The following is a 13218-nucleotide window of genomic DNA, read 5'->3' as shown; positions in this document are numbered from 1 at the left end:
CCGATGGAGGCAGAACCGTGACTCTCCAGCACCCCAGCTATTCTCCGGCCCGGATGGGCCGAGCGGCCTGTCGTTCTCGGCCTGTTCACAACGGCGGCAACCACACCTGGTCGCTGCCGTCGTGAACATGGCGCGCACAGGTAAGTGTGGGGCTGTGGGGGGCGGATCGGCGATCGAGCACCACGACCGTGCTCGGGAGGGGACTGGCCCGCGATCGGTGCCCACCGATCATCGGGCCGGCGTCTCTGAGAGACGCACTCTTTCCCCTCCGCCACCCCGCAAGATCAAGCCGCCACATCTTGCGGGGCGGCTGAGGGGAAAGACGGCAACCGCGCATGCGCGGGTTTGAGCTGCCCAACCCGCGCATGCGCGGCTGACGTCATTAGACGCCGCCGTGGCGTCATTCGTGGCACGCCGGGACTTGAAGCCAGGGACAAGGCCCGGCGGCCGAGTTTCCCGGCATGGCCCTCCTATCCCCGCTGGTAGGGGAGAATAGGGGGCGAGGAGCGGCCTCCGAGGCCGTCGTGAAACCTGGCCGAGTTCACGACGGCTTTGCCGATTTTTTCCGGTTGTGGAGAATGCCGCCCATGGTTTATTAATGATGTGGAGATGCCGGCGTTGGACTGGGATGAGCACAATAAGAAGTCTTACAACACCAGGTTAAAGTCCAAAAGGTTTGTTACAAACACAAGCTTTCGGAGCACAGCTCCTTCCTCAGGTGAATGAATACCTCTTCATTCACCTGAGGAAGGAGCAGTGCTCCGAAATCTCGCGTTTGAAACAACCCTGTTGGACTTTAACCTGGTGTTGTAAGACTTCTTACTATGGTTTATTAAATATAGAGTATTGGAAATGTCATGGACTAGCAATCCCAAGGCCCAGGCTACTGCTCTGGGGATGAGGATTTAAATTCCGCAATAGCAGATGGAATTTCAATTCAATTAATAAATCTGAAATTATAAAGCTAGTTTCAGTGACCATTATAGCTATCATTGTCGTAAAAACCCATCCAGTTTACTAGTGTCCTTAAGCAAAGGTATTCTGCCATTGACTCCAAACCCACAGAAATGTGGTTGACTCTTATCTGCCCTCTGAAATGGCCTAACAAGCCACTCAATTCAAGGGCAATTAGGAATGGGCAACTAATGCTGGCTTTGACAGTGACACCCACATACCATGAAAGAATAAAAGGAAAATATGATTTTGTTCTTTTTTCCCCAAAGAATTGCGTTTAGAGTTCCTCCAGATGCTCCGGTTTGCTCCCACAGTGCAAAGATATGCCTGTTAGGTGAATTGGCCATGCAAAATTGCCCTTAGTGTCCAAAAAAGGATTAGGTGGGGTTACTGGGTTACGGGGATAGGGTGGAGGCATAGATTTAAGTAGGGAGCTCTTTCCTAGAGCCGGTGCAGAATCGAAGGGCCGAATAGCTTTCTTCTACACTGTAAATTCTATGATTCTATGATGTCAATGCAGAGGATAATGTGGAGGACCATGTGTGATATTGTACTTTATGATTTCAACAAGAATATTAGGTTTCCCTTGATTGTTTCTACTAGGAAATGCCATACCTTCTACATGCTATGAAATACTGACTATTTAATTCTACAGTCACAAGGGCCAATATAGTAGCTTCACTGAATGAGCATAAACACTTTGTGTTATTTGATTATATTGTATTGTCTCACTATTGATTTCATTTTTCCTCCTGGCAATTGTCTGAAATTGAACTACCACCTTGGACCACTTTTTTTCACTTCCAGAACACTGCTATTTCGCCCCTGTCTCAGCTTATCTGCTGCTGAAACCCTCATTCACACATGTTACCTCTAGATTCAATTATTCCAACGGATCCCTGGCTGGTCTCCCACTTTCTACCCTCTGTAAACTTGAGTTCCTCAAAAATTCTGCTGCCTGGTGTTGCAGCACCCTGGGCTGGGGCAACAGTCAATTCCAGCCCCACTTGACCCAGAGTTGCAACACAATTAAATTAACCAATGATTCTTAGAAAAATACCTGACGTCTTTGACCCTTGGCCGCCCAATAATTAGTCACCAGGTTTGTAAGTTTAAACACAATTATTTCTAATTAATAACAAGAACTATAATGAAATATGCAGCAAATACAACTGGTTAACTATCAACTAATTCCTAATCCCCCACTTTAACTTGCCCCCCACCCTCTGCGCACATACACACACACACACAAGACAGACAAACACAGAGGGAAGAAGACGGGTGAAAATAATAAGAGTGAAAGGCAAAAGAATCTTTGGGCGTGATTTTACGGCCATGCTGTGCCCGAAAAGCAGCTCACTGTGGCACCGTGCGGCCGATAGAAGCCAGGAGCCAGCTCTCCCGGGATCTACATGGCTTCACAACACTTCGCGAGATCTAATGTGATCTCACAAGACGTTGCAATTTAAATCCTGCCTATTGTGGTCGGGTCACTTTATTGAAAATCCACGTATTAAAGCGAGACAGCTAGTCTCACACTTATGTGCAGAATCTGTTTTTGAGTTTGTTTTTGCGTGTTCTCAGACTTCTGTATCTCCTGCCCGATTAAAGAAGTTGGAAAAGTGAGTAAGCCGGGTGGGAACAATCCTTGATTATGCTGCCCGCTTTCCCCCGGCAGCGGGAGGTGTAGATGGAGTCCATGGATGGGAGGCAGGTTCGTGTGATGGACTGGGCGGTATTCACGACTCTCTGAAGTTCCTTGCGGTCCTGGGCCGAGCAGTTGCCATACCAGGCTGTGATGCAGCCCGATAGGATGCTTTCTATAGTGCATCTGTAAAAGTTGGTAAGGGTTAATGTGGACATGCCGAATTTCCTTAGTTTCCTGAGGAAGTATGGGCGCTGTTGTGCTTTCTTGGTGATAGCGTCGACGTGAGTGGACCAGGACAGATTTTTGGTGATGTGCACCCCTAGGAATGTGAAACTGCTAACCATCTCCACCTCGGCCCCGTTGATGCTGACAGGGGTGTGTACAGTACTTTGCTTCCTGAAGTCGATGACCAGCTCTTTAGTTTTGCTGGCATTGAGGGAGAGATTGTTGTCGTTACACCACTCCACTAGGTTCTCTATCTCCCTCCTGTATTCGGACTCGTCATTATTCGAGATCCGGCCCACTATGGTCGTATCGTCAGCAAACTTGTAGATGGAGTTGGAACCGAGTTTTGCCACGCAGTCGTGTGTGTACAGGGAGTAGAGTAGGGGGCTAAGTACGCAGCCTTGCGGGGCACCGGTATTAAGGACTATTGTGGAGGAGGTGTTGGTGTTCATTCTTACTGATTGTGGTATGTTGGTCAGAAAGTCAAGGATCCAGTTGCAGAGTGGAGAGCCAAGTCCTAGGTTTTGGAGCTTTGATATGAGCTTGGCTGGGATTATGGTGTTGAAGGCGGAGCTGTAGTCAATAAATAGGAGTCTGATGTAGGAGTCCTTGTTTTCTAGATGCTCTAGGGATGAGTGTAGGGCCAGGGAAACGGCGTCTGATGTGGACCGGTTGCGACGATATGCGAATTGAAGTGGGTCAAGGCGTTCCGGGAGTATGGAGGTGATGCGCTTCATAATCAGCCTCTCGAAGCACTTCATTACAACTGACGTCAGGGACACTGGGCGGTAGTCATTGAGGCACGTTGCCTGGTTCTTCTTTGGTACCGGTATGATGGTGGTCTTCTTGAAGCAGGTGGTGACCTCGGAGTGGAGTAGGGATAGGTTAAAGATGTCTGTGAATACCTCTGCCAGCTGGTATGCGCAGGCTCTGAGTGCCTTTCTAACGCAAGTGATATTTAATAGAGCTGAGTGTGCCGGGAAACATGTGGCTTTATGCACTTGCTATGGGACTTTGTTCCCATTTAGTTAAATCCCGCCCTTTGCTTCAGATGGTTGTCTTTAAGCAGACAGTCCTTCACAGTAAACTTTCAGATACAGGTTTTCAGCCTGTAATGGTTTCACGGTAGATTCATTCAGGTCTCTGCAGTTTCAGAAATACAGCAGCTCACAGCATTCCTGGAGAAAACACGAGGGAGAGAGAGAGGGTCCTTTTCTCTGTGTGTCCAGGTCTCAACTCTGCTTTCCTTAGCCCTCTGGAAATCATCCCACTCAGGCAGGATCCTATCACCACCTGTTACTGGGCAGAATACAGCATTTTGGCCATTTCATTGGCCACCAACCAACCAATCGAACCGAGTCCCAGCCCATCTCTCGGATGCCAAAAAATCTGAGATTTTCTGTCTAAAGCTAACAGAGTGTTCTCTGTTGTAACTTTTGAATCCCTCATTCTCTCTACTGCTTGACTTAAATATACCCGACCATTAAACATCTATGGATCAAAATGATAAAAGCAAAAATAAAGAAAGGGAAAATAAGGGAATCATCAGGAAGGACCCTTACACTGGCTCTTAATTTACACCAAGTTGTGTTTACCATTCACGCGTACTCGCTAACCTTCACGGCCACCCAGCCAACTAAAATCTTGATTTTTAAATTCTCATCTTTGTTTTCAAATCCATCCATGGCCTTCCTGCTTCCCAATCTCTGAAACCTCTTCCAGCCCCAAAATCCTCCATGACATCTAGGGCTGGATTCTCCAAAAATGAGGCTATGTCCCCACGCCAGCATGAAAACGCTGGAATTTCATTCTGGACTTTCCTTAAGAAAGTCCTGAGCAATTCTCCTACCTGCAGGGGGCAACAGGGCCCGAGTGCTTTTCACAGCTCTGGCTGCGGATACGGGGCCCCGCACTTCCGGTCGGGAGTCCGTGCATGCGCACGGCAGCCGTGCGACTTAGCGGACACGCACCGTGGACCGTCATAAAAATATAGGCTCCCCACCCCCCACATGTGATGTGGGAACACGCCCGCAGGTCCATGCTGCCCGATTGCTCCCCTGGCCGTCCATGAGGCTCACAGCCCCCCCCCCCCCCCCCCCCCCCCCCCCCGTGATCGATCCCCCCCTGCCCCCCCACCAGGGCAGCCACGGACTGAGTCCGCAGCCGCCACCTGCGGTTCCCGACAGCCACTATGTGGTTAGAACCACGGCGTCGGGAACTCAGCCAGTTTTGTGCGGAGAATCGCGGGGGGCTTTGTCAGTGGCCCCCTACACGCGCCCAGTAGATCGCGCGCGAGCGATTCTCCAGAGACCGGTGCTTCAGTGGCACCGGTCCCGATTTCCGGGTAAACAGCCAGTCTCCGCCCCCGCGCCCAACGCGATTTCGGCGTGGAGGCTCGGAGAATCTAGCCCCTGAGCTCCTATCATCCCAACCTCATACATATCCACTATTTTAGCTGCTCTATCTTTGGTGGCTATGCTTTCAGTCGCCTCGGCCCAAGCTCTGAATAACTTTCTAGGTTCTAAGCTCCCTACACCTCTCCATCTCTCTATCACTCTTTCCTCCTTTAAGATACTACTTAAAATCTACCTCTCTGACCAAGCTTTTGTCAAGTGACATAATGTCTTAGGAGAGGAGACAGTGATATAGTGGTAATGTTACTGGACTAGAAATCCAGAGTTCGAAGCTAATGCTCAAGGGACACAGGTTCAAATCCACCAAGGCAGCTGGTGGAATTTAAATTCAATTTTAAAAATCTGTAATATAAAAGTTCATCATCAATGTTGGTGGCCATGACAACCATCAAAAATTGTTGGCCATCAGGCTCACTAATGTTCTTTAGGGAAGGATCCTTACCTGGTCTGGCCTATACTTATGACTCCAGATATAGCAGTATGGTTGACTCTTAACTGCCCTCTGAAATGGTCTAGGATTTCACAGAGTTCAAGGGCAATTAGGGACGGGCAACAAATGTGGGTCTTGCCAGTGACACTCAGGTCCCATGTAATAATAACAAAACGTGACTTAGTGTGATGTGTGATCCAATGTGTTTTCCAATGATCCTGTGACACACTTTTTGTACATTAAAGGCATTACATTAAGGTCAGAGATTGTTGTTGCTCAAACTATTAAATCTGTGTATCAATACAGAATCAAATTCTGGGGATGTGGGTTCACAGGTAAGATCCCCTAAGTGTTGAACTCTCGAGAACAATTACAAGCTAAGGCCTGGAAGGAAGTACTTTAGATAAAGGCTTCCTAGAAAGGATTTTTTAAAAAAAAAATCAAATATCGAAACAGCAAAAAAGAGGAAAAAACACTTTTGACAATCCAAAGCAATCTCTTGGCGAATACAAGATCTACTCTTTCTGTTTCATATTAACCTTCAAAATAGAGCAAGTGAAACTCTAAACAAAACTCGATACAAAGTAATCCCAAGCAAGTGTCCTTTACACCTTCATACTTAAGAAGGTAGAATAGTAGCACTAAAATATGCAAATAACAATTCACTAGGAGTCAAATACCAGATTTATTATTACAGGCTATATTATAAAAGTTCAGAAGTAAACAATATGTTTTCAAAAAGTATAAAAATGAACAGATACTTACTCGAGTTTATATACAGGTAGCCAGTAAACCAAACGGCCGTTCATGACCAGGTTTTCTGCAGCAAGGTTCAGCAGGTCGATGAAAATGTCACTCAGATGATAACTCATGGAGACTGGGACATGACTTTCGATACTGAAAGGTAATAAAAACAAATCCAATAATTCTTCAGATGACAGGTAAGATTTATTTTCTATGATGAGTACATAATCTTTAATTGGTTTGTTTCTTATTTAGTTCTTGAATGCTTCAAATTCATCCCCCCCAGCTTTTAAAGTAGGCACATGGATACAGATTAAAGTTTTCACTGGAGGAAGACAGATTTTTCACCTTAATTCCCTAGTTTTTAAAAAAATTGACAGAACTGATGCCGTTGAGGTGTGCGATCCTAAAAATATTTTCTTTGTGGAGAAAAATAGAAGCTAACGAAGCAACTATGAAAATTATTCTTTAATGCTTCACAAGTATCTGATAAGTACTTAACCAGTCTAAGTGTCAAGGGTGAAAGAAAGCAGTCTTAGTGCAAAATGCAGGGGAGGAAGAGAAGCACAGGGTCTTTATTGATACCGGCTTGATACTAAGGTTGCAAACATCAGAGGTTAACCCGAGGTGACAGCCTGGGAGGTTGATAGAGTTGAAGCTAGAGGCATGTAGGTGTTTATGGGAGCCAGAGTGGATGACTTCAGTATTACTGATATCTACTGGAGGAGATTTGGACAACATAGCTGTACAGCCATTGCCTGGTGTAATGCCTGCTGTGAATCTTGTGTCACCTAAACCCTCTGCACTTTTCTGCGATCCTCTCTTATCTTCCTGTCCATTGCAATATACCCATCAATGACCACTTCACCCATGCCTACTAACAAAAAAACTGCTCTTCACTGTTCATACTTATTTTACATCAGTATACTCCCAGCAGGTCTAACCTGCGGTAAAATATTCATTTTTTGATTTAACTGTGCAGAATGTTTCCCAAGTTCATCTTTAGGTGATCTTAACAGCCTAAAAAAAGTAAGACTCTCTCACTTTTCCACAATATGCGTAGGATTAATTTTCAACGGGCTTAGAATCTTTAAACCATTGCTAAATAGAGGTCTGTAGTCTATTAGTGATTCTATCAACACTCAGCCATCTATTTTCTCCAAACCTCAGTGAAGACATGACCATTTTGGTTTACAGAATTAAAGTGTAGTCTGCTAAATAAACAGCCATTAATTTATATGATCACAGCACTATAATGTTATTAATAATATTTAACAGGTTAATGTGGCCCATTAGCATTAAAAGGGCAAGTGATTGGAAGAGAGTTGTAGACTCCTGATAATATCAAGTTAGCAACTTTGGCACGTTGGAAAGTAATTTAAAATCTGAAATTTTTTTAAATTATAGATATGTTTCACGTGCTTATAATGATTTTGGAGTTTTATTCATTTGCGTTTTAACAGAGTTTGCATCTTCAGTTACAGCCATCAAAGTGGCCTCCGAATTTAATCATGTAACACCCCAGTGTGAAATGTGAAGAATGAATATTTTATAACATTATAGAAAGATAAAATAACCATGTAAATATTAAAGTATTTGTAGTTTGTAAAGAGACATAGAACAATGACTTGTAGAACAACCTGAAAGGAAATTACGAATGCAATGAAATAAAAGAAACTCGAACAGGATGTTTAAATTAAGATCATCTGGCAATAATTTCCACTTTATTTTTGGGGGTGGGTTGAACTGATTGATCAAAGTGAAGAATGTTAGTCCTGAGGAATAGAAAATTAATGGTTTCTATTAGCAAGAGAGTCATTCACAAGATAAACACCAATGAGGAAGGTCATTTAGTGCCTTCTGGTCCATTCATTCAGAAAGGTCCTTCTTTTTCCCAATGAGGCATCTAATTGTTTCTTAATTCCAGGGATTTTGCATCCACTATTTTACCCAAAAATCTGTATTAATCACTCAGGGAACTTCCCGTTTCCTTGTGTTCACTGTTCAGGCTTGTAATTCGTTCAGGAATTGTTTATTTGGATTAACACTTTCCATAAAAATGGACAATTTTAAGTACCTCCATCGCCTCTCCGTCTCCTTTTGAAGCTGAAGAGTCCAGGTTTCCCCAGCCTTCATAACATTGACACTAGGGATCAGCCTCCTGGCTCTTTTCTGTATTGCCGCCAGCACCTGAATATCTCTTGTGTCACAGTGACCAGAATGGTTCACAGTTTGAACAGCACACTATAGAGTTTCTCGCCTTTTAGTGATAACTGTTCAGCATTCTACTTGTTTTACTGATGGCTGTTCTCCAGACATTTTGATAATCAATTCTAAGCCTCCAGATCACTTTCAAATATAGCTTTAGATATTTTGTCAATATTTGTGGAGTACACGTATTACACATTTCTTCAAAAGGAAAGGAACAAAAATAAACTCCATCTTACCCTTTCCCTGGACTCACCTTGAGATTCTATTTAGCACAGACTATGTTCATGCTGAAACCAGAGATAAATGCTGCCACCTAGGGGTTGAACGTGGCATCTCGAAACATATGGCTGCAAAGAAGGAAGCCAGCAAGAAACGACCTGTGATTTAAGGACAGCACGGTAGCACATGATAGCACTGTTGCTTCACAGCTCCAGGATTCCAGGTTCGATTCCCGGTTTGGGTCACTGTCACTGTGGAGTCTGCATGGGTTTCCTCTGGGTGCCGGTCCGATTTCCTCCCACAGTCCAAAGTTGTGCAGGTTAGGTGAATTGGCCATGCTAAAATTGCCTTTAGTGTCCAGAAAGTTTTGGTGGGGTTACTGGGTTAAGGGGATAGGGTGGAGGTGTGAGCTTAAGCAGGGTGCTCTTGCCAAGGGCCAGTGGAGACTCGATGGGCCGAATGTCCTCCTTTTGCACTGTAAAATGTTATGATCCACAGTGGGAAGCCCATTTCCTTGTCCAGGATTAATTTGATGTCTATACATTCAACTGGTCATCCTCAACAGGTATTCAAAGGCAGCTTGGTGGCTTTTGGCCTGTGAAGGTCAGCAACCTACTGGTCATCAGTCAGGAAAATTTTGATGGTTTGTGGTGCCTGGAGTAGCACTCCTGCTCCTTCTGGCTCCATAAAAACAAATTTTAAACTTTCTTTACAGAGCCTGTGCAGTGGACATCTTGCACAGCAGGCAGTTAAATTAGCATTAGTGCCCTTTCTACCTGATAGGACCATAATCTGCACATAGTTATGAATCATCTGCCCAAGTCAGATGGATGTCTCAATTGTCCAAGAGAGCAACAACAATAAAATAGCCATGGGACTGAAACGAGCAGTAAGAGTACTTCTAGGATTTAAATTTCCTTTTAGCCTTGTTTCTGCCAGGCAACGGAAATTCAAATTCTCCTCCATGTCTTATGATTCAGAATGCATTCAAGCTGCTGAGATTTTAAATATGAAAGAATGCCTGAGGAGAGGGAATTCTGTTCAGAGTATTCACTCAACCCCCAGCTTTCCCAATCTCTATCTGGGTATCAAAAAATAATCCAGGGAGGTCACATGATGTGAGCTTGGGAGCAGCTGCATTTTCGCAGGATCTGGCACTACTCATTTTTCAATCCTTTTTTTGTCCTGATGCATAACTCATAATTATTTCATCTTGATGTGTATAATCTGTGCTGTGTTCCTGAAGATCCTGGTTAAATTTTGACAATGTGAAGCTGAGTCTAGTTGTGAAAATCCTTGCTTGATTGAGGCAGTCGGAGATGGCTGGCGTGGGGCAAAATTTGCAGTGGTGATTCACTGGTGAGCGGGCCTATGCTTCGGTGATGACGTTGCCATTGTGAGTGAAGGTGTGGACAATGGTCTTGGCTCCCCGGCACAGACTATTGGTGCTCATATTTATCAATTGCAAAATATCCTAAAGAGAATGGATGAAGTGGAGAAAGGAATCCTGCCAGTCGACAGGGCAGTTTCCTCAGTGGGTCTCACCTTCAGTCCTTGTAAATGCTGCTGCTTGGCATGTCAAACATCCTGTTTGATTTGGGGAGATGGGGCCAGAGAAGGAATATCCGTGAGCCGGTCCCCTGAGGGGAGCTCTGACTGTGTGGTGCTTCCACATTTTCCCAGTGTCTACGTAGATTTCCTCCGGGTGCTCCGATTTCCCCTCTCAGTCCAAAGCTGTGCAAGTTAGGCGGATTAGCCATGCTAAATTGTCCCTCAGTGTCCAAAGGTTGGGTGAAGTTACTGGGATGGGGCAAAAGAATTGGGCCGAGGTAGGGTGCTCTTTCAGAGTGTTGGTGCATACCTGATGGGCCGAATGGCCTCTTTCTGCACTGCAGAAATTCTATGAATGAATTCCAGCCGAATTTGAGAGCTGGCTGCCATGCTTTCGTAATCTCGATTTGAGGGCTGGATACTTTGAGCTCGATGGGGCACATTGAATCCGATCTTCAAGAACTGGGGTCGGTCGAAGACTCTGACTGCTGGTCTGACGTTGTCTTGTCATCGGTGTTCAGCAAGAAGGCAGCCAGACACCACGGGTCTTCTCCACTCGCCGGGGCCTAGGTGTCTTCTTAGTGGGGCTTCGGGACAACGACATGATGCAGGTAAAAGGGCTTCAGTGAAAGTCTGGATGGGTCCTGGTTGTTGCTCGATGATCCTGTCATCCGTGGATGGTTATATTCTCCTGCAGTTCATCATTAATCCTGAACTTTTTCCCCATGTGATTATACTCCTGACTAATTTATTGCCTTTTATCCTAATAATGGTGTGTGATATACAAGCATAGAGGTGTTTGTTGTCTGTTATACTGTGAAAATCATGCTGAGATGGTTGTATGTCCTGGGGGTTTTGCAGTATTTACTGATTTTTTTAATGTGCTGTAATCCTTGCTTTTACACTTAGGGAGCATATTTTTTGGTGCTCTTCACTTTATTGATAGATGAGTAGCGCCACAGCAAGGTGGCGGGTGTGTGCTTTAGTATGGAGGTGGTTGATAAGGCCATTTAAATCCTCATTGTAGGAAAGGAAACCCCCTAGAACTACTCATGTCGTATTTTTCTTTTATACTTTTGTTATTTTGTGATTAAGAAAATCTTGCTGGTCTCCTATGAAGATACAAACAGAACATGTATCCCGGAAAAGATTGGGTTTTCTTTTTGTTTCGGTTGTTGCACCTGGGGAAATACGTACTGGTACCCGCCTGGGCATGGTCGGTTAATCCTTGGATATCTAGCCTTTCTTGGCTTTGTCTTTTATAATTACTTGGCTCTCCCCTAGCCTGCTGGGAGGAGGAGGGTTGTATCTCCCTCCCAGATATCCGGTTTATGGGTGTCTTGCCGATTCTTCTTCTCCTTGTCAGTGGGGTTTCCTTTGTGGAAAATGGTTGAGGTTTCTCGGTGATGGCGGGACATCAACGGTGCCTTTGATTTGGCTGAAGAGGAGTGACATCTGTTGTGTTGCGATTCACGGCATGGTGTAGGAATCCTTGGCTTACTGGCTCCTGTATGTATGAGTTTACTTTGCCAAGCCACGTCTTGTACCGATGGCGGTATCCTGGTTACCCCCCTTTCGTTGCTTGGAGGTCTTGGGTCCCGATTGGTTACCCAATTTTATTTTACCCGATAAGGGATCCCGTATCTAGTGTAGCTCTGTCTTTGTTGTCCTGTGGATGAGGACGTGCACCATGGTGCCATGTGGCCATAGCTTTATCCTGTTGACCTGAGATCCCCCCACACTTTCTGGTATCCTTTCATTGCTCATACAAAAGGGGATGCCGACAACAACGCTTACATACCAGGTGTATGAGTAGTTTCTGGTCTTATCTGTATGTATATGTGGAATAATGATCATTGTACTGTACTGGATTGTGGGGATTTTTTGCTGCGTCTGTGGTTAAATGTAAAATGGAATGCCGTCAATAGAAATATTCCTTTTTTTTAAATCATCCTGCAACAGTGCCAGAGACCCAATTTTGAACCTCCCTTTTTAGCTACTTCACATCTAGATGCAGCAACTAACCTAGAACATTTTAACACACTGTCCTTTAAACCTGCCTATTAGGTTGGCCCCAGGAAAACACACTACTGAGCACTGTACATACACAACCCCTACCAAGAGCCAATTCACTCTATATCATCTCTTAGACCATTCTGCATTCAGTAAAGCAAAGGGAACCATAGTAGGACATAGATCAGACAGCAACTGATGAATGAAGGAAACCAAATTGATAAGTCTCCATGAGGCTGCTTGAAGAATATTTCATTAGATGTATTTTTTTTCCACACAAGTTAGCGATAGATCTGTAAAATAATATTTCCCAAATTTTGTCCGTTAATGTTGTTGTTATAACAGTTACCTAAAATTATTAAGCTGTAGGTATTTGCTGTTTCCAGAGGTGTTTGTAATTGTTCAAATCAAATTAATACTTACTATTCTTCTGTCGGTTTTAAAATTTCTTTCTGTGATCCTGTTTTCCTTGTGGATTCCCTTATACCATATGGAGCTAGGAAAAAAACAGTATTTGCAAATCTGACATAAAGACTTGACAAAGGGGATCTTTAAATTTGCATCTCAACAATTAAGGCGACCTACATTGTTTTATTTTATATTCAATTCATGTCATTTTGACATAATTGAATTTAACCATGGAGTGGTTTCTGGGGAAAGGTGAATTTTTTAAAACGATCATCAGTATAGGGCAGCACGGTGGCGCAGTGGGTTAGCCCTGCAGCCTCACGGCGCCGAGATCCCAGGTTCGATCCCGGCTCTGGGTCACTGTCCGTGTGGAGTTTGCACATTCTCCCCGTGTTTGTGTG

General features: G+C 44.5%; 1 protein-coding gene across 4 annotated transcripts in view; it reads right to left on the bottom strand.

Annotated features, from left to right (window-relative positions):
- The window catches only part of trmt11 (tRNA methyltransferase 11 homolog), a 108884-nt gene that overhangs the window by 61432 nt on the left and 34234 nt on the right, over nt 1-13218 (bottom strand). For all 4 annotated transcript variants that reach the window (XM_038799759.1, XM_038799758.1, XM_038799761.1 and 1 more), the window contains 2 exons: nt 12833-12905; nt 6437-6568 (listed from right to left, as the gene is read on the bottom strand). In XM_038799759.1, coding sequence (XP_038655687.1) covers nt 6437-6568; nt 12833-12905 — 205 coding nt within the window. The remainder of the gene's footprint in view (nt 1-6436; nt 6569-12832; nt 12906-13218) is intronic.

Source organism: Scyliorhinus canicula, chromosome 6 (assembly GCF_902713615.1).
Source record: "Scyliorhinus canicula chromosome 6, sScyCan1.1, whole genome shotgun sequence".
NCBI classification, from domain to species: Eukaryota; Metazoa; Chordata; class Chondrichthyes; order Carcharhiniformes; family Scyliorhinidae; genus Scyliorhinus; species Scyliorhinus canicula.
This window is presented reverse-complemented; position numbering and strand designations above follow the sequence as displayed.